Source organism: Colobus angolensis, unplaced genomic scaffold, assembly GCF_000951035.1.
Source record: "Colobus angolensis palliatus isolate OR3802 unplaced genomic scaffold, Cang.pa_1.0 Scaffold276, whole genome shotgun sequence".
NCBI lineage: Eukaryota > Metazoa > Chordata > Mammalia > Primates > Cercopithecidae > Colobus > Colobus angolensis.
Window position 1 is genome coordinate 1,125,688 of NW_012115999.1, and position 25,575 is coordinate 1,151,262.

Consider the following 25,575-nt stretch of genomic DNA (forward strand, 5'->3'; position numbering starts at 1 on the left):
GTGTTACTGGTCAAACTCTTAATCTTGGGGTTTGTAGAGAGAAACTAAGTTGATTCTAGGCCTTTTCAGCAATTCTTCACTGTTGAGTAAACCCTCTGCGGTAGGAATAGACTGAAACTCAACTCTGAGACCCATGGAACAGTGATTCTGACCTTCAGGGAGTTCCAGAATAAAGTTAGACTCCTACATGGCCATGAGTCACAGATTTTCTGGGGTTATTCCATAGCAGTAAGAGCTGCATAGGAAAAGTCCACATTTTTACAAATGACACACTGAACAGTTGTTTACCAATTTATTTGGCTTGTTGCAGCCTTTTTCAACCAACCAGTAGAAATTAGTGTATGGACAAAAAACTAGAGAGAAAGGAAGAAAGGTGGAGATTAAGTAGTTGAGCCTACTAAAATTTCATATGCTTCCACTTAAGGTTCTTGATATGGAAAATAGTGAACATTGTTTATTTCTGCCCTCCAACATGTGTAGCACTATTTCTTCTGGCATTGAAATTCTCAGAAGTGAAGAGTAATAAAAGTTCTTATCACCAGAATATTTAGGGTATAAGTTATTTTCTTGTGAAGGTAAATGATATTAAATTACTAAATCACAAATTATTCTCCAACTTCAATTGATAGTGGCTATGATATAATTTTATAGTACCAAGAAAGCAGCCAGTGGCACAAAGTTAAACATGTGAAATATATCTGTACTCTGATTTTTGGTACTTTGTTTTCACAGACTATTAAAGATATGGGAACCGGCATCTAGTTATATTATAGGACTTAGGACTTATACAAGAGATAGGACCTCACTTTTGAGGCTAGTCTTTTTCTTATTATTATTATTTTTAAGTATAGAGTGTTATCTCTGTTACATTAAGGAGCTCTATAACTTAACTGAGGTCCCATAAAGGGGTAGTGTCCAAAAAGAAAGAGAGATATGAAAATGACACTCCTTAGGATTGAAACCCATGCCTTTTTGTTTGGATGCTGCGGTATTTGATAAGTCTGGTTTTAAGTGGTTTTCAATGGCACTATCTTTTTTTTTTTTTTTTTTGCCACCTTTGACATCAGTATTGCTAGTGGCCCTTCCCTCCAGCATAACAAACATTAGGGGACAGCCTTAGAATTTCTTCCTTTTTTAAAAAAACAGCCTTAGGATTTTAGCAAGCGGTTGAGAATTGGTGGCACCTTAGAGTTAAATCCAGTATTCTTTCTCAAAAATGTAGATGCTCTCACATGCATTGCCTAATGACTCACATATAGATGTTAACTATTAAGGCAGTTCATTCTTGGAAATGCAGGGTATCAGTGTTACATAATCCTAACCTTTTGATAACCTGTCTATTAAGGAATTCTATTTCTGTTTTTACTAAAAAGCTGCATTATTGCTGCATTATCTCTTTTTTCTGTAAGTTCATTTCTGTTTAAATACAGATTTTGTAAGCTGTGAACTTCCTTATATTGTATGACATTTACTGGAAGCTCTGTGGTCAGTAGAGTTGTATTCAGAATGTTGTTTCATAAATAAAAACAATGAACAGTAGCTCCAATACATAGTTGAAATTAAAGTGCTCTTTACAGAACAATAGGGGATAAAAGGATTTTTGATTCATTAGGTAAACAGATATGCATCATCAAACAACAAAATAACATACAGAGAGTCATAGTTCACAGACACACTGAAGCCTTAGCTAAATTAAGTAATATCTGTAAGTGAAACAGGGTTTTGTAAAGGGATACTGTATTTCTTAATATACACTAGAAGTTTGAACCTTTGGAGGGAAATAGAACTAACAGGCAGATTAGTTAGTAACTGTGTAATAGCTGATACCTTGCAAGATAAGATTCCAAGCGTTATATTTTAAGATAAAAGCAATGGTGTGATCAGTCATGAATCAATACATTCTAATGATTTACCCTAAATTTCCAAGGAGGGAGGCGTATACCTTGCTTCACTGATTTCCTAAATTAGCAGTTCTGAGTAAGTCTTGTGAAAAGTATAGATAATTCCTCAAAATATCAAATAATCTGGAAAGCATAGTTTTATGTTTTTTGGGTTTTTTTTTTTCATTTATGTGGTCCCTTTTCCCTCTGTACACTTGGTCATGGAAATTATCTATCGGCTGGGCCGGTTTTCTTGTTCTGCCATCATGGCCTCAGTTTCTCCATGTTTGTCTTACTTTGAAACTGAGAATTTAGGTATGAAATTATTAAATATTAGAGTATCAGAGAAAATATGTATGCCAGATTCTATAATTTTTTACACTATGTAACTTTATCCTTCTCCTTAATTCTTCCAGTTCCCCTTCCTATTTTGTCGTAACAGTCAACTGATATCCTAATAACAGGAGATTTAGGTTACTGTATACTCACTGAGATTTTAGTAAAATGAACAGCAGAAATGTCAGTGACCATGCAAGTACATTGTATTTAATTGGAGTATAGGATGTATTGAGAAGAATAATGGGAAATCAGATAAGAATTATAAATTACAGCCTGATTGTTGAGAATTTTAAGTGCTAGGATTATGAATGTGTACTTTATTTTCTGTATTCAATATTGAATTGATTGAGTAAAAAATAATGTGATAGCTGTGTTTCAGAAAGTGGAGATATGCTATATTTTAAAAATATATTGAAATATTATCTTGAATAGCACTTAACTTCAATTTGGATAACTCCTCATCCCATTTGAACCTGAAAGTTGAAGATACCTGTGTAGAGTGGGATCCTACTGGAGGAAAAGGTCAAGAAAGTAAAATGAAAGGAAAGGAGAACAAGGGCAGGTAAGCTAGGCCATTAAATCTGCCATATGGACAAATGCTTGTACACTGATTCTTACTTAACAATAACTTTCACTGAAACTCTTAGTCAATATACCTATGAGATTTACAGTATATTGGTAGCACCGAAGTGAAGAATATAATACTATTTGTCAGTAGTTTAATATGTTATTAACATTTTTTATTACTTTTGTTTTAGTTTCATCCCTAATCCTCTTACACATTTTCATTTCAGTGTTCCATTTCTTTGAAGTTATATGTACAGAAACTTGAATTACTTAGAAGAAGTTTGTAGTTTAATTCCTGAATTTTAGACTTATAGATCACCTATCTTACCTGCAGGTCTGGTCTGCACTAAATGACAGCGTTTAGCAGGTACAACCCTAGGGTCTTGCTTCTCATCAGCAACACAATGAACCTAAAGAGGCAGGTTCGAGGGCCTTTTGTTATTGTCATAACTAACTTATTTAAATAAAGTCAAAGCATGGGAGCCTCTTTCTTTTTTAATAGAAGAAATTTTTGCTCAAACTGAAGATAAATGCCTTTGTGAGCTACAATAACAAAAATGAACCCCCCAAAATTCCTCAGCAGGCCTTTAATCTGATTTTGTTATAAGCTGTTAAATTTAAGTTGTAAAACAGTTTCTTAACAGTTGCCTGTTTTTATCTGACAGTGTCCATGTTACTTCACTGAAGAAACATACAAGGTGATGATCTATGTCTGTCTAGTTCTAGGACTTAGTATAATCTAGCTTGGCTGATTAAAAAAAACTTTAATTTTTTCTTTTAACCAATAAGCAGAAGCCATTGTGGCAGCCTTCATAAGCTAAAATACTGCTCTGTGTAGACTGTATTGGTAGCTTATGTTTTTAATTTACATTGTAGTGTGCTGCATATTATTTGGATTATATTGTATATGGTAACAAAGTAAGCTCTGCTTTAAAGTCTTTCTTGAATTTTTTTCCCTTATCTGATTTATTTTTACGCTTTTACTCATACCTGGCATCTTTCTTGTTGTACTGAATAATATCATTAGTCTAACATTATAGCTTCGCTTTTATTTGTATTTGACACACAGCAGGTTTGAAGAGTTCTCTATTTTATAATAATTAGGCAGTTTCAGAATCAACAAGGATAAAAAATAAAGGTCATTGCTAAAATTATCAAGACGGTTCCAGAAAGATGAATTGTTTCAATTTGCATGAGTAATAATGTGCTTATTTGAAGATACTACATATCTTTACTGGAAACCAGAATGTGCTCTCTTTTCAAAATTATCTTCCTCTTTTTTTCAGTTTATGTACTTGCTATTGGGAAAAGTGATTTTATAGTGTATGATAAATTGGAAAATGCTGAATTTAACAGTCTATGAATAGACTACGTATTTGTGATTTAAGGTTATATTATTTCTTTTTCCCTTCCTACTTTTTAAGACCATTTTACATATAGGCTACTTGTGGAATGTTATATGCATTTAGATATTCTTTCCATAAATATTTGTTCACTGTAGGATGTCTGCTGGATGTTATAGGATTTATAGGGATAAACACTGTCTGCTTTCAAGAAATTTGCCCTAACTTATGTAGATGAGATGTATGTGTAAGTAGCAATAATGCAAGGTAGATATATGTACAATGGTAAGTGTGAATAAAGGTGTTCAGAGGAAGAAAGACGCCCAGAGCTACCAGATGTTGAGGTGGTTAGGTAGGATAGCCAAACTACAAGTAATAATCAAACCTTTATTGATTTGCTGTGATAGTATAAGCAAGAGGCCACAAAGGAAAGAATACTCACTCCCCCAGTGTTCAGTTTTTCCCAACAGAATGGCGCTGGGTGAAGGTCACGTAAATCAACACAGATCACAAGTAGTGGATCTTCTCACTGCAGCAAGCCCCAAACAAAAGGCTTCTGCCAGTTTATGGACCTGAGAGCCAAGAAGGTGGGCAGTGAGGGCTAAAATGGGAAAAATACTAAAACAGAGGGGAGAAAAGTATTTTCAGACCATCACTCCTCCCCTGACCTCTGCCCTAAAGGAGTTTTACGCAGAGACACCTGAAAAGCAACTCAGCCTAGGGCCTCTCTCCAGGAAGAGGACTTCTGAATAGAGGTGCCTAGGGTAGGATTGCTGATACGGTGTATGATCATGATGGGGAGAAGAGTGGAATTGCAACTCTCTCTCGAAACTACAGTGCACTAGCTGTGCACCAAGTCTGGTGTGAGGAGGGCAGCTCACCCTACCCTGTGCCCCCACCCTGCCTCATCAATGCCTGCCTATGCTTAGGCCTGAAGGATCACACACAGGGCACATGCCTGTCACTAGACAGCATGCCTGCCTTCTTTCCAGGAGAATTTCCCAAGGACTGCTGCCTGGAAGCTTATGGCTAATGTGGAGCTGACTGTAGTTTGCCAAATTAAGAAAATGCCCCAGTCATTCTTAGGAAGAAAGACGTGCCAGATTTGATCTTTAAGATGGCTGAATAGGAACAGCTCCGGTCTGCAGCTCCCAGCAAGATAGATGTAGAAGGCAGGTGATTTCTGCATTTCCAACTGAGGTACCCAGTTCATCTTGTTGGAACTGGTTGGACAGTGGGTGCAGCTCATGGAGGGCGAGCTGAAGCAGGGTAGAGCGTGGCCTCATGCAGGAAGTGCAAGTGGTCGGGGAATTTTCTCCCCAACGCAAGGGAAACCGTGAGGGACAGAGCCTGAGGAACCCTGCACTCTGGCTCAGATACTGCACTTTTCCCACAGTCTTCACAACCCGCAGACCAGGAGATCCCCTCCCGCCTAACCCACCAGGGCCCTGGGTTTCAGGCACAAAACTGGGTGGCCTTTTTGGGAGACACCAAAATAGCTGGAAAAATTTTTTTTTTTTTTTTTTTTTCCATACCCCAGTGGCACCTGGAATGCCAGTGAGACAGAACCATTCACTCCTCTGGAAAGGGGGCTGGAACCAGGGAGCCAAGTGGTCTGGCTCAGCGGGTCCTACTCCCTCGGAACCCAGCAAACTAAAATCCACTGGCTTGAAATTCTTGCTGCCAGCACAGCAGCAGTCGTGAGATTGACCTGGAATGCTTCAGCTTGGTGGGGGGAGGGGCATCCGCCATTGCTGAGGCTTGGGTAGGTGGTTTTCCCCTCACAGTGTAAACAAAGCTGCTGGGAAGTTCGAACTGGGTGGAGACCACTGCAGCTCAGCAAGGCCACTGTGGCCAGACTGCCAGATTTCTCCTCGCCGAGCAGGGCATCTCTGAAAAAAAGGCAGCAGCCCCAGTCAGGGACTTATAGATAAAACCCACATCTCCCTGGGACAGAGCACCTGGGGAAGGGGTGGCTGTGGGCACAGCTTCAGCAGACTTAAATGTCCCTGCCTGATGGCTCTGAAGAAAGCAGTAGACCTCCCAGCACAGCGTTCAAGCTCTGCTAAGAGTCAGACTGCCTCCTCAAGTGGGTCCTTGACCCCCGTGAATCGTGACTGGGAGACACCTCCCAGTAGGGGCCGATAGACACCTCATACAGGAGAGCTCTGGATGGCATCTGGCAGGTGCCCCTCTGGGACGAAGGTTCCAGAGGAAAGAGGCAGCAGTCTTTGCTGTTCTGCAGCCTCCGCTGGTGATACCCAGGCAAACAGGGTCTGGAGTGGACCTCCAGCAAACTCCAGCAGACCTGCAGCAGAGGGGCCTGACTGTCAGAAGAAAAACTAACAAACAGAAAGGAATAGCACGTCCACTCAGAGACCCCATCCGAAGGTCACCAACATCAAAGACAAAAGGTAGATACATCCACAAAGATGGGAGAAACCAGCACAAAAAAGGCTGAAAATTCCAAAAGCCAGAATGCCTCTTCTCCTCCAAAGGATCACAACTCCTCACCAGCAAGGGAACAAACCTGGATGGAGAATGAGTTTGATGAATTGACAAAAGCAGGCTTCAGAACGTGGGTAATAACAAACTCCTCCGAGCCAAAGGAGCATGTTCTAACCCAATGCAAGGAAGCTAAGAACCTTGAAAAAAGGATAGATGAATGACTGACTAGAATAACCAGTTTAGAGAAGAATGTAAATGACCTGATGGAGCTGAAAAACACAGCACGAGAACTTCGTGAAGCATACGCAAGTATGAATAGCCGAATCAATCAAGTGGAAGAAAGGATATCAGAGATTGAAAATCAACTTAATGAAATAAAGCAAGAAGACAAGATTAGAGAAAAAAGAATAAAAAGGAATGAACAAAACCTCCAAGAAATATGTGAAAGGACAAAATCTACATTTGATTGGCGTACCTGAAAGTCACAGGGAGAATGGAACCAAGTTGGAAAACACTCTTCAGGATATTATCCAGAACTTCCCCAACCTAGCAAGACAGGCCAATATTCAAATTCAGGAAATAAAGAGAACACCACAAACATACTCCTGAAGAAGAGCAACCCCAAGACACATAATCATCAGATTGACCAAGGTTGAAATGAAGGAAAAAATGTTAGGGAAGCCAGAGAGAAAGCTTGGATTACCCACAAAGGGAAGCCCATCAGACTAACAGCAGATCTTTTTGCAGAAACCCTACAAGCCAGAAGAGTGGGGGCCAATATTCAACACTCTTAAAGGAAAGAATTTTCAACCCAGAATTTCATATCCAGCCAAACTAAGCTTCATAAGCTAAGGAGAAATAAAATCCTTTACAGACAAGTAAATGCTGAGAGATTTTGTCAGCACCAGGCCTGCCTTACAAGAGCTCCTGAAGGAAGCACTAAACATTGAAAGAACAGTCGGCACCAACCACTGCAAAAACATACCAAATTGTGCAGACTATCAACACTATGAAGAAGTTGCATCAACTAATGGGCAAAACAACCAGCTAGCATTATAATGACAGGATCAAGTTCACACACAACAATATATTAACCTTAAATGTAAACAGGCTAAGTGCCCCAATTAAAAGACACAGGCTGGCAAACTGGATAAAGAGACAAGACCCATCAGTGTGCTGTATTCATGAGACCCATCTTACATGCAAAGACAAACATAGGCTCAAAATAAAGGGATGGAGGAATATTTATGAAGCAAATGGAAGAAAGAAAAAATCAGGAGTTGCAATCCTAATCTCTGATAAAACAGGCTTTAAACCAACAAAGATCAAAAGAGACAAAGCATTACATAATGGTAAAGGGATCAATGCAACAAGAAGAGCTAACTCTCCTAAATATATATGCAGCCAACACAGGAGCACCTCGATTCATAAAACAAGTCCTTAGAGACCTACAAAGAGACTTAGACTCCCACACAGTAATAGTGGGAGACTTTAACATCCCACTGTCAATATTAGACAGATCAATGAGACAGAAAATTAACAAGGATATTCAGGACTTTAACTCAGCTCTGGACCAAGCAGACCTAATAGACATCTACAGAACTCTCCACCCCAAATCAACAGAATATACATTCTTATCTGCACCTCATCACACTTATTCTAAAATTGACCACATAATTGGAAGTAAAACACTCCTCAGAAAATGTAGAAGAATGGAAATCATAATAGTCAGTCTCTGAGACCACAGTGCAATCAAATTAGAACTCAGGATTAAGAAACTCATTTAAAACCACACAACTACATGGAAACTGAACAATCTGCTCCTGAATGACTACTGGGTAAATAGCAAAATGAAGGCAGAAATAAAGATGTTCTTTGAGACCATTGAGAATGAAGACACAATGTACCAGAATCTCTGGGACACATTTAAAGCAGCGTGTAGAGGGAAATTTATAGCACTAAATGCCCACAAGAGAAAGTAGGAAATATCTAAAATTGACACCCTAACGTCACAATTAAAAGAACTAGAGAAGCAACAGCAAACAAATTCAAAAGCCAGCAGAAGACAAGAAATAACTAAGATCAGAACAGAACTGAAGGAGATAGAGACACCAAAATTCCTTTAAAAAATCAATGAATCCAGGAGCTGGTTTTTTGAAAACATCAACAAAATAGATAGACCACTAACCAGACTAATAAAGAAGAAAAGAGAAAAATCAAATAGATGCAATAAAAAATGATATAGGAGATATCACCATTGATCCCCCAGAATACAAACTACCATCAGAGAATACTATAAACACCTCTATGCAAATAAACTAGAAAATCTAGAATGGATAAATTCCTGGACACATACACCCTCCCAAGTCTAAACAAGGAAGAAATTGAATCCCTGACTAGACCAATAACAAATTCTGAAATTGAGGCAGTAATTAATAGCCTAGCAACCAAAAAACATACAGGACCAGATGGATTCACAACCGAATTCTACCAGAGGCAAAAGAGGAGCTGGTGCCATTCCTTCTGAAACTATTCCAAACAAAAGAAAAAGACAGACTCCTCCCTAACACATTTTATCAGGCCAGCGTCATCCTGATACCAAAACCTGGCAGACAACAAAAAAAGAAAATTTCAGGCCAATATCCCTGATGAACACAATGCGAAAATCCTCAATAAAATACTGGCAAACTGAATCCAGCAGCACATCAAAAAGCTTATCCACCATGATCAAGTCGGCTTCATCCCTAGGATGCAAGGCTGGTTCAATATATGCAAATCAATAAATGTAAGCCATCACATAAACAGGTCAAATGACAAAAACCACATGATTATCTCAGTAGATGCAGAAAAGGCCTTCGACAAAATTCAACACCCCTTTATGCTAAAAACTCTCAATAAACTAGGTATTGATGGAACATATCTCAAAATAATAAGAGCTATTTATGACAAAACGACAGCCGGTATCATACTGAATGGGCAAAAACTGGAAGCATTTCCTTTGAAAACTGGCACAAGACAAGGATGCCCTCTCTCACCACTCCTATTCAACATAGTATTGAAAGTTCTGCCTAGGGCAGTCAGGCAAGAGAACGAAATAAAGGGTATTCAAATAGGAAGAGAGGAAGTCAAATTGTCTCTGTTTGCAGATGACATGATTGTATATTTAGGAAACCCCATCGTTTCAGCCCCAAATCTCCTTAAGCTGATAAGCAACTTCAGCAAAGTCTCATGATTCAAAATCAATGTGCAAAAATCAAAAGCACTCCTATACACCAATAACAGACAGAGAGCCAAATCATGAGTGAACTCTCATTCACAATTGCTACAAAGACAAAGTACTTAGGAATACAACTTACAAGGGATATGAAGGATGTCTTTAAGGAGAACTACAAACCACTGCTCAAGGAAATAAGGGAGGACACAAACAAATGGAAAAACATTCCACGCTCATGGATAAGAAGAATCAACATCGTGAAAATGGCCATACTGCCCAAAGTAATTTATAGATTCAGTGCTATCCCCATCAAGCTACCATTTGACTTGCTTCACAGAATTGGCAAAAGCTACTTTAAACTTCATATGGAACCAAAAAAGAGCCCTCATAGTGAAGACAATCCTAAGCAAAAAGAACAAAGCTAGAGGCATTATGCTACCTGACTTCAAACTGTACTACAAGGCTGCAGTAACCAAAACAGCATGGTACTGGTACCAAAACAGATACATAGACCAATGGAACAGAACAGAGATCTCAGAAATAAAACCACACATCTACAACTATCTCGTTTTTGATAAACCTGACACAAACAAGCAATGGGGAAAAGATTCCCTATTTCGTAAATGGTGTTGGGAAAACTGGCTAGCCATATGTAGAAAACTAAAACTGGACCCCTTCCTTACACCTTATACAAAAATTAACTTAAGATGGATTAAAGACTTAAACATAAGACCTAAAACCATAAAAATCCTAGAAGAAAACCTAGGCAATCCCATTCAGGACATAGGCATGGGCAAAGACTTCATGTCTAAAATACCAAAAGCAATGACAACAAAAGCCAAAATTGACAGATGGAATCTAATCAAACTAAAGAGCCTCTGCACAGCAAAAGAAACTATCATCAGAGTGAACAGGCACCCTACAGAATGGGAGAAAAATTTTGCAATCTATCCATCTGACAAAGGGCTAATATCCAGAATCTCCAAAGAACTTAACCACGTTTACAAGAAAAAAGCCCCATCGAAAAGTGGGCAAAGGATATGAACAGACACTTGTCAAACATATGCTAACAAACATATGAAAAAGTGCTCATCATCACTGGTCATTAGAGAAATGCAAATCAAAACCACAATGAGATACCTTCTCATGCCAGTTAGAATGGTGATCATTAAAAAGTCAGGAAACAACAGATGCTGGAGAGGATGTGGAGAAATAGGAACTCTTCTACACTGTTGGTGGGAGTGTAAATTAGTTCAGCCATTGTGGAAGACAGTGTGGCAATTCCTCAAGGATCTAGAACTAGAAATACCATTTGACCCAGCAATCCCATTACTGGGTATATACCCAAAGGATTTATAAGTCATGCTGCTATAAAGCCACATTGCACACGTGTGTTTATCAGGGCACTATTCACAATAAAAAGACTTGGAACCAATTCAAATGTCCATCAATGATAGACTGGATAAAGAAAATGTGGCACACATACACCATGGAATACTATGCAGCCATAAAAAAGGATGAGGTCATGTCCTTTGCGGGGACATGGATGAAGCTGGAAACATCATTCTCAGAAACTATCACAAGAACAGAAAACCAAACACCACATGTTCTCACTCATAAGTGGGAGTTGAACAATGAGAACACATGGACAGAGGGAGGGGAACATCACACCCTGGGGCCTGTCAGGGGGTGGGGGCCTAGGGGCGGAATAGCATTAGGAGAAATACCTAAGGTAGGTGACCAGTTGATGAGTGCAGCAAACCACCATGGCACATGTATACCTATGTAACAAAACTGCACATTCTGCACATGTACCCCGGAACTTTAAGTATAATAATTTAAAAAAGAGAAAAAAAAATCACACACGGGATTTGGGCCTGGAGCTGGAGTCCTCAGACAGGTTATTTAGCCTGATAGAATTTGGAGGACTTTCATTAAAGAAGTGGTATTTAGGCTAGTTTTTGAGCAAGTGGGAAAATGTGTCGTTAGACTTGCACTGAAAGGGGGAACAACCATAGCAAAGGCACTGAAGTATATGGTGTGAGTTTAAACAACATTTTGACTGGTATATTTAGCTATATAGTGATCTCTAGGGGTGAGAAGGCTAGAAAGGCAGATTGGGACTAAATCAAGAACCAGAATGTCATGCTAAGTCGTTTGTAAGTAGTATAGAAGTACATGAAGATTTTTAAATAAAGGAATCAGAGTTAGCTTTATCTTATAATAATGAACAAGATGAATTGGACAGTAAAGAAATTATTTGGGAAGCTGGTAAAACAACCCAGACTAGAGGTAGCTGAAGAGCCTTACTTAAATTCAGATAGTTAAGTGGCCAGGGTGTCCTTGAGAGAAGTGGGGTAAGGGAGGGGATGGGAGGAGATGATGTTTGACATAAAACTTATTATAAGTTGTTTCTTGAAAAAGTGACTTAGGATTGGAAGTCTGGAATACTGCAAGGGAAGAGTTTTTGTTATTTAACTTTTCTCTGAAATTAAAGTACCAATATCAATAGTTATGTCTGTTTTTCTTTTCTCCATGCTTCCCTTTAATTCTTTACTACTGGTAAGTTACAAATTTTTTAAAATTGTTTATCTGGTTATCAAAAGAGTTCTTAATACATTTTGAAGCAATGCCAAGTGACATTTTTCTCTTTATTTATATGACGTTCACTTTCTGTTTGTTGCCCTGAGTTACTTGGGAAATATTTTTCAGAATGCATGTTTCCTCTCAGCAGACACTCTGACCCACCAGTTGGAGAGGTAAACTATCAGTGTATTTTGAAAAAGTTTCCTGATTGTTTCTGATTCTGTTGTGCCTTTTCAGTTGACAATCGTTGATGTATTACAAAATGCCAAAGGCCATTGTTTTTCCAATTTAGTACTTTGGCTCAGGAAGATACCGGTGGTCCTTAATTGATAATATCACATATTCTATTTACTCAGCTGAGCTCATTCTAGTCAGATATTGTACACCTACTCTGTACTGAGGATACAGAGATGAGATGTGGTTCCTAGCAACAGTTAGTTCCCTTCCCTCAGCTACTCCATAGTCAAGTTCCTCACTTGCCGTAGCAAACAGGCACCAAGGGTGCCATATGACAGATTGTGTAAAACCTGTCTTTTTATCACCCTTTTAATCCCTGCTCTTTGATAGGGGAGTTTTGCTTTGTTTTACCTCAGTGGCTCTTAGCCCAGATGAACAGCAAAATCCTGAAATTCTTAATTTAAAAACACAGACATGTGTTTCTCAAGCCTGCCCTCCAGTATCTGATTTAGTAGTTTATGGTTAAGTCCTGGTAATTTGCATTTTTAAAAGTTCCCCAAGTGGTTCTGATGTGCAGCTGGGTTTGAGAACCACTGGTTTGGCTCATTTAATTCCTCCTCACTCCTGATTACACGTTTACTTTAACCTCTCATCTCCTTTCATTTGATTCTTACATAGTTAGCCGAGACAAAATCTTGTTGACTTTCTTTGCTGTTTCTCAACTGAATAGCAACCATAGTCATGACTGTTAATGGTAAGATAGTACTAACAATACTAAAAAGCATTGGGGTTTAAAGTGAAGTTAGATATAATGAAGAGCTAGTGTTCTCAGGTTATTGTATCCCATCTGCCTTCTCTAGTTACAAAAGTAATTTTTCACAAATACTGACATGATTAGTTAAAATTGTGTTCATTTTTGTATAGTTACCAATATTTGCAGTTGAATAACTTGAGTGGAGGAAGATTAATATGCAGTCAGTTTATGAATTGGTGACTTCATGAACTGGGTAATCTTTGGTGACCTCTGCACTCATTTTTTTAAGGGGAGAATGTACTTTCATTTCAGATAATTTCATATGAACTTTTGGAGAATAACTGTCAACCACATGAAGTTCTTTTATTACATAGGTGTTCTGGAGACCTAAAAGCTTTTTCGTTATGATTTATATACCATGTTGAAACAATTTTACTTTTGCCCCCTTCCTTTTCATGTCTTCTTTTAATGTTGCATCTAAAACATTGTTTTTTCACACCTTTTTTAAAAAAAGCAACAGCGTGGTTTCTTTCATGAAATATTTCCAGAAGCCTAATCCGAAAAGAGAAAAGTATAGCTGGTTAAAGGAGGGAGGAAGCCCTAAAGCTGGCTTCTTCCCATAGTACCTCTGTGGCATCTGTGGATTCCCTTGAGTTGAGCACATGGTTTAAAAAACATTGATTTCAAGAGTCTTTGCCCCTCACAAGATCAGGAAAATAGAGCTACATGTACTATTTTTTTTAACTTTGAGGCAAATATAATGTTTTCCCCTGAGCTTAAGATAAAGCTTTTGAAAACATACAGACCTTTTGTAATCAGGCTTTTAACATTCTCTATCAGCTTATATAAAATGAATCGGAAAGAAAATTATGATGCAGTTATTTTTTCCTGAGCTATCAGTTGACAATGTTTGCAGTTTTACTTTCTTACTAGTTAATGACTCTTAAAAGTATTGTATAAGTATCAACTTAGAATACATGTTCATCCCAAACCTTGAAAAAGTGAAAACAGGTATTTTTGTTATTCAGAAAAAAGAGTATAAATGTTTAGTAATTTTTATTTGTTTCTATCCCTCATTTTGGAGATCTCAACAACTATTCTGGAACTTCCCCCCTTACATTCTGTTTTGCTCTCCCCCTACCCAATAGCAAGAAACTACTGCCTACCTTAGCACAAGTTTCACAGAAATTTTAATCTACCTATCCACATTCAGCTTTGTTCATGCTATCTGTTCAAACAGAACCTATAGTCAGTTTTCAATTGTCTTTCTAAAGAAATACCTTTACACAAAGGACCTTTGAAATCCCTTGGGAAGAATTAAACTAAGTCATGTGAGTGTTATAGTTCTAGACTTACACTTTTGCTACTTAATATTATACACTAAAAAGGAGACAGTTGAAGTGGTCCTGGGTTCTTCGAAATTTGTCTAATAAATCTGCTTTCTGACAGCAAGACAACATTTAAATAATGCAGAACGAAGTCCCTGAATCATATGAAATGACTTTAAGTTTTACCTGTATTCTTGCTTTGCCTTTGTCAGGGATTTCTATTCTAGTATTGATAGCTTATATTAAAATCTACTAAGTTGATCTTAGGAAGAAAATTGCTAGTGCTCTGTTAGAAAAAAAGTGTTTTGATTTCTAATTAGTGGTGAGAATATCGTTATCCCCATATCCCCTAAATAATTTTAGGATAATCTTGACCAAAAAATCTTTTGTTAAATGCAGTAATTCAATATAATTAAAATGTTATTTGAAAACATCTTTGGGACTTAATCTATTTTGAGTTTTTGAAAGTTAGCAAACATCCCAATACTCTTCAGTTTTCCATATATCATATAATTTGGTATAAGAGGAAGTCAAGGTGGATCTTGGCTATTTGAGTAGGAGAAATGCTTGATAATACTTTTTATTATCCTGTGCATGGATTTGGACAATTGCCATTTCCATCTTTTTTTTTTTTTTTTTTTTTTGAGATGGAGTCTAGCCCTGTCACCCAGGCTGGAATGCAGTGGCATGATCTGGGCTCACTACAACCTCTGCCTCCCGGGTTCAAGCGATTCTCCTGCCTCAGCCTCCCGAGTAGCTGGGATTACAGACACCTGCCACCACGCCCGGCCAATTTTTGTATTTTTAGTAGATAAGGGGTTTCACTGTGTTGCCCAGGCTGGTCTTGAACTCCTGACTTCGTGCTCCGCCTGTCTCGGCCTCCCAAATTGCTGGGATTAGAATCGTGAGCCACCGCCTGCAGCCATCCCCCTCACCTTTTTTTAGACGGAGTTTCGCACTTGTTGCCTAGGCTGGAGTGCAGTGGTGCGATCTTGGCTCACGGCAACCTCTGCCTCCTGGGTTCAAGCGGTTCTCCTGCCTCAACCTCCTGAGTAGCTGGGATTACCGGCATGTGCCACCACGCCCTACTAATTTTGTATTTTTAGTAGAGATGGGGGTTTCTCCATGTTAGATAGTCTGGTCTCAAACTCCCGACCTCAGGTGATCTGCCCACCTTGGCACCTCCCAAAGTGCTGGAATTACAGGTGTGAGCCGCCACGCCCAGTCGCCATTTCTATTTTTAAGAAGTTAAGATTCAGAGCAAAAATACTCACTACTTATAAAAAGAGTTATTTAGTCAGGATTATAAGAAGAAACCTATCTTTGCCTTTATTTACCTTCAAAAAAACTAAGCTGTAACTCATTATCTTTCTTGAGTTCTTCTTTTTTCTTTAGTAAGTCTTGTCACATTTTAGCATTGTTTCTTATTTCAGCCATGTGTCCTTTGTGTAAGCCTTGCTCAGTCTGCATGCCATTAGTGTTTTCAGCCTGCTTTGTATTGATAGCTTCTTACATTTCAGTGTTTATAATTGACAGTGCTCTTTAATAATAGTTTGGATCAAATTGAATGGTTGTTATTTCTATAACATAATGAGAAATCTTTTCAGAGGTTCCTTCCATGATTTCTAGTTTTAGTTTATGAAACATTTACAATATAAAATATTCATTTTTCTTTTTTCTTTTTGTTTATAATAGAAGTGGTACACCGTCCCCAAAACGAACATCTGTAGGCTCCAGGCCACCAGCAGTAAGAGGCAGTAGAGATCGTTTTACTGGAGAATCATACACGGTGCTGGGTAAGACAAAACATAATTGTTTTTCATTATCTCAGATTAAAGGCATCACAATCACACTGGTGGACTTTCCACTCAAAGTGGCTATCTGTATATTGAATAAATCTTTGCAAGAAGTTCCTCCCAATTGAAACCTAATTACTTTGGGGAGTTTTCAGATTGTCTTATTATTATGGATACTTTTAAAACTCTACTTCAGCTTACATAGTCTTCCCACATCTTTATATGTAAGCCGGGAGGGGGGATAGTAAGGAAGAAAACCTCTGAAGCATTTTATATTCAGAAGAATATTACTAAACACAAAGGTAAAGTTAGAGCAGGTCCTCAGCATTTAGTGTCTGTGTGTTAACATGATTATTCTTACAGGAAAAGTACTTGAGTAAAAATTTTTGTGTCTTTTTTTGGGACGAGTGATAGGTAAAACTATGTGACTCATAAGGAGGAGATAAGAGTCAAATCTACCTTTCTGATCTTTTGTAGGAGACACTGCTATTGAAAGTGGACAACATTATTGGGAGGTCAAGGCCCAGAAGGACTGTAAATCCTACAGTGTGGGAGTAGCATACAAAACGTTGGGGAAATTTGACCAATTGGGAAAGACAAACACTAGTTGGTGTATCCATGTCAACAACTGGCTACAAAACACATTTGCAGCAAAGCATAATAATAAAGTCAAAGCTTTGGATGTTACGGTTCCTGAAAAAATAGGTGTATTTTGTGATTTTGATGGAGGTAAGTTTATTTTCTTATAGGTTATTTCTTCATAGTTGCTTGCATTTCAGTACCTTTCACTGGTGATCATCTATACAGGATTTCCATTAGTATTGTGGTAAGGACATTTTGATCAGGTAGGCTTTTGATCATCATTATAATCTCAGTTCTAGAATTGACTGGAATGGTATATGTGATGTCTGCCTGGAGCCCTACAAAGAACTCATTTATAATATACTAAGTCTGAAAGATTTTGCTAATTTTAGTCTTCAGCACTAACATTTCTTCCATCCATTTTAATTCCTTCCTTACCATGTTTTATTACCTACCTCTAAAGAGTGATAGTCAGAATTTTCTAGTTGAAGTAGACCTTAGAAATTACCTAACCCAGGATGAATACCCCATTTTACATGACATGATTATTACATATTGCATGCCTATATGAAAACATCTCATGTACTGTATTGCATAAATATACACACCTACTATGTACCTACAAAAATTAAAAAAATTTCAAGAAGATACCTGAGCCATATTTTCTGCTATTCTAGTAAACATAAGCTATACAGAAATTATTTACTGTGCCAAACCACATCAAACTTGAAATGAATGCAATGTTCTTAGTTTTCAAGTTGCTATCTTTAAAGGTATTCTTCAGAATGACTTGTAATATCTTTACAGGGGCCAAAGGGGTTTCCCGTCAATATCAGAATTTCTTTACTTACAAAATTATTAACACATTGTAGTCCAATCCAAAAAAGAAAAGAAAGTACTCCATCTGCCACACAGTATGAAATTCTTATTACACTATCTCTGCAGGTAGTTGCCACTCCTGTGCCTGAAGAACTTTTAATGTGAAGTTTACTGTCTTAGAAAGCAGCCTGCTCATTGTTGGATAGCTCTTGGTTAGAAGATTTTTCTTAAGTTGACTCACGTTGTCTCTCTATAACTTCAGAAACTGTTTCTCTTAAATTTTCCCATCTGAATAAACACAGAATTATGTTTCCTCATTCATATTCACACAATAATCCTTATTTATTAAAAACTACAGGTACTAGCATCGCTTTTCTTGCCCTGTTTTTCTAGACCATATATTCCGTTATTAGCTGCCCCTGTTAAAATTCAATTTTTCCAAACCTTTATAATCTCCTATGGCTGTCTAGTATGTCAGTGTTTTTCTTAAAGGTTGGTTCTTAGAGTGGAACACATGACCTCTGACCAACAAAGGACAGTAATTTGGCTGTGCTATTTGTAATAGTATGACTTAGCACTGCTGACCAATATTGAGTTTGTCCAAAAGATCTAATCCGTTAGATCTTTTTTCATGGCATTATGTCAAATTGTCTTTTTCTTTTTTTATTAGGCAGTTTAGGATTTTGTTTTTTTGTTGTTGTTGTTGTTAGGTTTTTTCTTTTTTTTTTTTTTTTTTGAGACGGAGTCTTACTCTGTTGCCCAGGCTGGAGTGCAGTGGCTCAATCTCAGCTCACTGCAACCTCTGCCTCCCATGTTCCAGCGATTCTCCTGCCTCAGCCTCCTGAATAGCTGGGATTACAGGCACATGCCACCATACCTGGCTAATACTTGTATTTTTAGTAGAGATGGGGTTTCACCATGCTGGCCAGGCTGGTCTCAAACTCCTGACCTCGAGTGATGCACCTGCCTCAGCCTCCTAAATTGCAGGGATTACTGGCATGAGCCACCACGCCCGGCCAGTTTAGGGTTTTTAAAAATAACTCAGTGTTATATATAATGCAAATGAAGACTATTACATTTATCCTTTTTTAGTTTCATCTTAATAGATTTGGCCCAAATTTCCCCTCCTCTTAAAATCATCTAAAAATTAACTTGATATTTATATTTGGAAAAAATTTTAAAGCTCATTGAATTAGTTATTTCATAAGCATATTCTCTGCAGTCATCTAATGTATAATAATTTTGAAGATGACATAATATTGAACTAAAGTAATTCCCTAGATGTTTTTTCTCCAAGTTGACACTTAAGCTAATATCAAATTTTATTATTTTAGTAATATCGTGCCCAAATAATTCCATGAGCTATCAATTAATTTACTCAAAAAAGGAGAAAAAGTAATTTTGGCTTGATTTATTTTTAGTGATGACATGTTAGCTTTGCTGTGTTTTTTGTTTTTTAACTTATTCGCCTTGAATCAGTTAAATCATTTTCCTCAGGATAAATGGCAAATTTATTAGCACACTTTTTTTTTTCTTTTTCAACTACCAAGGCAACATTTGCTTATCTTCTTTCTCCTTTCCCATACTCTGTGAGTCCACAAAGGTAGTAGTGAGATTTTAGTCTAGAGCATAACGTATGGCAAGAGGAAGTTGTATTGTGGAATAGGATCAGATTCTGAGAGCCTGGAAAAATAATAATGGACTGGTCTTTAGTAGTGGGGAGGGGTGGTTCTGCATGTTTTAGAACACTATAGTCATAAGATGATCTAGTTTTAGAAATATTAGAGAGTCAGTGGTTAAAGATGAAAGAGCATGAAAGCAGCATAAGACTTTTCAGGAAGCAGTCTTCAAGCGGTGGAGAGCAGGACTGAGTCTCTTATTAGCTATTAAACCCTTATTGCCTGGCTAGTGCTTTTCACATAGAAAGCCCTTAATAAGTGTTGAGTAACTGGCAACAAGCATCTGAGCAGTGGAGAATTAAGAATGGATTTGACAGTAGAATTCATCGGAGTTAGTAACTAAATACAGATCAACTGAGGAGAGGCAGTTGAAGATGACTTTGAGGTTCCAGCCAGTGTGATCATTAGGATGACAGTGTCAACAGGATAGGGAACATAGAGTTTTGGGGGGAAATGAAATGCCAGCAGGATAACCATGTGGCATGTTTAGCAAGCATTTTGAAATTCAGTACTAGAATTCAGCAGTTAAGTAGAGCTGACGCTAAATATTTGAGACAGCATTACAGAATTGCTGTGGAAGACTGTTTCGAACAATATATTTAAGCATTACTATTCTGCTATTTACTCACTTTGTGATCATATATACTGTTCTGCTGTTTACCAACTTTGAGATCAAAGTACTGGGTACTTTACATACATTACCTCAACTAAACAACCTACATAATAGTGTGCGTAAATACTAGTTTCCTTTATCTTCCTCTTCGGTGGCAGTTGATTTATTAAGGAAGCATTATGTAGAGAAAAGAGCGTGGGCAAAGCAGCTACATTTAGAACAGGAAGAAAAGGAGGAGATTGCGAAGTTATCGCTAGAGTTATGATACAAACCAAGTGAATGGTCATCAGAAAAGAGTTTCAAGAAGTGACAACAGTTGTAAGGAGGCCATTTGGTTGTACAGTTTAGGAGGTCAGACAGACAGCTTTTATTAGGGCATGATCCTATTGAAATATATACTGTGAGGTGATTTTAAAAATTAACAAAGCAGGTCAGGCATAGTGGCTCATGCTTGTAATCCTAGCACTTTGGGAGACTGAGGTGGAGAATTGCTTGAGCTCAGGAGTTTAAGACCAGCTTATACAAAATAACAAGACCCTGCCTCTATTAAAAAAATTAACAAAATTGAAGCAATGATAATTATACTGTGATTTCAGAGACTGGAGTATCAGTATGGCATCAGATAGATAGAAGACAAGGTTTAATAGAGTACACCTTAAATGGTGATTAGGATTTGGGCAGAGAGACTGGTTACAGGAAAAATAAGGAGGAGGAAATGGTCTTGGTTTACACTGGGCTAATGAAACCATTTGTTAAATACTGATCAAATAAGGAAATAGTTTGTAGTAAATAAGTAGAATAGTGCCAGAATATAGAGGTATTATGGAGGTCTTGAAAACCAGGGGAAGAAAATTGGATTGGGCTTTTCCTTAAGCATTTGTCCTTATGATTTTCAAGTGGGAATAATTAATCCAGTCCTCAAAGTTTATAACAAAAATTAATGCCAACTTATATATTATTACTTTTTTTACACGATTATGCATTAGAATTAATTAAATGTTACAATTTTTATATAATAAATTAGACTTTTTTTCCTTTTTAGGTCAACTTTCATTCTATGACGCAAATTCAAAACAGTTGCTATATTCCTTTAAGACAAAATTTACTCAGCCAGTACTACCTGGTTTCATGGTTAGTATGGTTTATATTTTATATATACCTAACTTATATTTTACTTGGTTTGGCAACTTTAAGGAGAATATTCTATATTATATATTTGGAGAAGGAGTATATTTTATTTTTTCTTCATATTCTTCTCCCTTTCCCCAATTCACCCTCTCCCAAATCTGTGATTGTTTTTATATATTTTTGGTATATTTTATTGAAGTTAATGTTAATACATGAAGTACACAAATCATAAATATGTAGTTTGATGATTTTTTTAGGACTGTACTCAGTATGTAACTAGCACCTAGAACATTACGAGAACCTCAGAAGCCCCCTCTAGTGCCCATTTCCAGTCCCTAATGGCCCTTCTCCACTGTTAACACTGTATTAACTTTTAATATCCTAAGTTTACTTTTCTTCCTTTTCAATTTTATATACAGAATCATACAGTATCTTTTTGACTCAACAGTATGCTTGTGAGATTAATCCATATTCTATGTGGTTATAGTTGATTCATTCTCATAGCTGTATAGTTTTCCATTCTGTGACTGTATCAATTGATTTATACATTTTAATGTAGTTGGATATGTGGGTGGTTTCCATTTGGGGGCTTATACAAATAGAACTGCTATGAATGTTTTTGTTCATATCTTTTGATAAATGTATGTGTATATTTCCACTGAGTATATACCTATGATTGGAGTTGCTAGATCATATGGTATATGTATAATCAACTGTAAAAACTGCCAGTTTTCCGAAATGGTTGGTTATGCTGATTTACAACTAGCAGTATGTGAGAATTTGAGTTCCTTCAAATCCTTGTCAACACTTGGTATTTAAAAAAAAATTTGGCCGGGCACGGTGGCTCAAGTCTGTAATCCCAGCACTTTGGGAGGCGGAGACGGGCGGATCACGAGGTCAGGAGATCGAGACCATCCTGGCTAACACGGTGAAACCCCGTCTCTACTAAAAATACAAAAAAACTAGCCCGGCGAGGTGGCGGGCGCCTGTAGTCCCAGCTACTCCGGAGGCTGAGGCAGGAGAATGGCCTAAGACCCGGGAGGCGGAGGTTGCAGTGAGCTGAGATCCGGCCACTGCACTCCAGCCTGGGCGAGAGAGCGAGACTCCGTCTCAAAAAAAAAAAAAAAAAAATTTATGTCCTTCTAGTGGATAATATATTACATTGTGGTTTTAATTTTCATTTCCTTGATTACTAGTGCTATTGAGTACCTTTTTATATATTTGTTGACTATTTGTGTATATTCGTTTGTGAACTGGCTATTCAGATCTTTTGCTTGTATTTCTATTAGGTTGTCTTCCTGTTTCTTATGGGTTAATTTGTAGGATCTTCTTCACTCTGGCTTTCCTTTTTCCTTATTGGTATCATTTGATAAACAAAAGTTAATTTTGTTCAGTTTATGAATTTTTTCATTTACAGTTAGCACTTTTTGTGTTCTGTTTAAGAAATCAGTATGCACCCCCAAGGTCATGAAAATATTCTTGTCTTCTAAAAGCTTTACCTTGTACATTTAGATATAGACTGCATTTACAATGCAAGTGCAATGTAGGATTGATGTGTTTGGTATGAAGTAAGGATCTAGATACGTTCTTTAATTCCCCGTGGATATCCAGTTATTCCAGGACCATTTATTGACAAGATCATAGTGCACTGTCATCTTTGTACAATATTAGATGACTGTCTTTGTGTGCTATACTGAATATATGTATGCACACCACATAGCATTTACATCCTATATAATTGCAGGTCTACTCAATTTCAGGCTGAAAGGAAAAATTTATGTTTCTCCGCACAAAGTGAAACACGGTTTTGAATTTATTTATTTAAGCAAATGTTATTGCTTTTTCCAACTCTTAACCTCCTGCATTTTTTCATAGGTTAGGTTCCCGTGGGGAGTTCTGGGATCCAGTTAAAGTTACCATTACTTTGGCTAGAACTTTCCTTAAATTTGGGGGCTACTTCTGTACATCAAGATGGTATATTTCAAATGCAGACTTGGAATATTTTGCATGTATGTTCTTCTGTCATCACCCCTAACTGTAACTTGTCAACTATAAGGAGAAAGTTTTCAGAGTATGGGTGGGTTGAAAATACAGTGCTTTTAAATCTCATTATCCATAATAATTATTTATTCCAGATACTTTAATCTCTTAAGTTTAAAACAATGCTAATAACCAGGACACCTATTTTTACGTTAAAAGTAAGTTATTAGTGACTAAAGTTATTGCTCATGGAAACATAAAGATATTGGAAGGGTTGTTTCTTTTTCCTTTTTTTTTAAAAAACTTTGTAAAAACCTCTGCCTTATTATGCATTTTTGGCTATTTTTCCATACTGGTCCGTCAAGGATGAATTGTTTACCGTGTGGAATGCAGAAATTTTTTTCCAAGTCTTAGGTGTGCTTTTATAAAGAGTACATTTACTTTTAATTTGAATCTATCTCACATATGTGTGTGCTGAGTTTATTGTTTTACATTCCAAATACTGTAATTATATTAGTGTCATAAGATACTGCAAGAAATTATTTTCAACTTGTTAAAAAAAATTTCCTTCATTGACGGCTTGCTTTTATTAACTACGTTAATGCCTGTTAAATGTTTTGTGTACAAGATTAATTTTTAAGTCAGTTTTATTGAATTTATAGTATGGTGCAGTTCTGTGGGTTTTAGCAAATGCTTACAGTTGTATAATTACCACCATAATCAAGATATAGAACATTTCCATCACCCTAGAAAATTCCTTTATGTTCTTTTATAGTGGACCCTTCCACACAACCAGTCCTAGCTATCAGTAACCAGTTCGTAGGCCCTATAGTTGTGCCTTTTCCAGAACATCATATAAATAGAATTGTATGGTACGTAGCCTTTCGATTCCGTACCATGCTGCATTTGAAATTCATCCATGTTGTTGTGGTGTCAGTATTCTCCTCTTTTTCATTGCTGAGTAGTGTTTCATATATGTATGTGTCACAGTTTATTCATTCATTCGCCAGTTGAAAGACACTTGGATTTTTCCCAGTTTTGGGCAGTTATGAATGAAATCACTATAAACATTTACATATGGGATTTTCCCTTGGGTAAATACCTAACAGCAGTAATACAGTTGCTGTATCACATTGAAAGTCTATGTTTAACTTCATAGGGAACTTCCAAAGTGTTTTCTAAAGTGGCTGTACCATTTTTTGCCTTCCTATCAGTGATATGAGAGTTGGTCATATCCTTGCCATTATTTGATATTACCAGATTTTTGTTGTTGTTAAGCCATTTTAATAGGTGTGTAGTGGTATGTCATTGTTTTTTTATTTGTACTTTCCTAATGACAAATGATGTTTCATGTGCTTGTTTGCCATTCATATAATTTATTTCAAGTATCTGTTAAAATTTTTTGCTTACTTTTTAGGACTTAATTGTTGTCTTATTTTTTTTTTTATATTTATTTTTAAGACAGGATCGTGCTCTGTCACCCAGGCTAGAGTACAGTGGTGCGATCACAGCTCACTGCAGTAACAACTGCCTGGGCTCAAGTGATCCTCCCACCTTAGCCTGGGATTACAGGTGCCCACCACCACACCTGGCTATTTAAAAAATGTTTCTTGTGCAGATGGAATTTTGCCATGTTGCCCAGGCTGGTCTCGAAGTCCTGGGCTCAAATGATCCGCTAGCCTTGGCCTTCCAAAGTCCTGGGATTACAGGCATGAGCCACCACCGCACCTGGCCTCGTTTTCCTATTTTTAAGAGTTCTTTGTACAGTTTGGATGTGAATCCTTTATCAGATATATGCTTTGCAAATATTTTCTCCTGGTTTATGGTTTGCGTTTTCATTTTCTGAACATTTCAAAGAGAAGTTTTTCATTTTGACATGAAGTCCAATTTAGTAATTTTTTTCCCTATTATGGGTAATGCTTTGCCTAACTGAAGGTCACAAAGGTTTTATGTTTTCTTCTTGATTTCCCTTTGCATCTTCATGCTAGATATTTTGAGTAAATATTTTTCTAAATCATTTAAATAATTTCCAAAAAATAATATAGTAGTTTTATAATCAGAAAGTTGCTTTGTGTTTTGGGAGTTATCATTACTGAGCCTGATAGTTTTGAAAATTTATAATGTTAATTATATAATTACAAATGTCACAGTTTGGTAGATTCTTTGGTACAATAATCTAGTTACTTAGTAGATACTGAACACTTAAGGGTATAATTGAAGGTGATGATACTTAAACAACTTCTAGAATTTCCCTTGCTTTAAGCTTGTGTCTATTATTAATTCATACCTGGTAGTTGATGATAGTGTCAATGATCCATATTTTCATATTTTAATTCTTTTGA

At 37.1% G+C, this 25,575-nt stretch overlaps 1 protein-coding gene across 1 annotated transcript in view; it reads left to right on the forward strand.

Moving 5' to 3' along the window:
* Positions 1–25,575, forward strand: part of FSD1L (fibronectin type III and SPRY domain containing 1-like) — a 93,494-nt gene that overhangs the window by 61,176 nt on the left and 6,743 nt on the right. Inside the window, 5 exon segments of the mRNA XM_011948250.1 lie at positions 2,652–2,781; positions 3,452–3,484; positions 16,335–16,432; positions 16,910–17,161; positions 21,168–21,256. Of these exon segments, the coding sequence (XP_011803640.1) occupies positions 2,652–2,781; positions 3,452–3,484; positions 16,335–16,432; positions 16,910–17,161; positions 21,168–21,256 (602 nt within the window).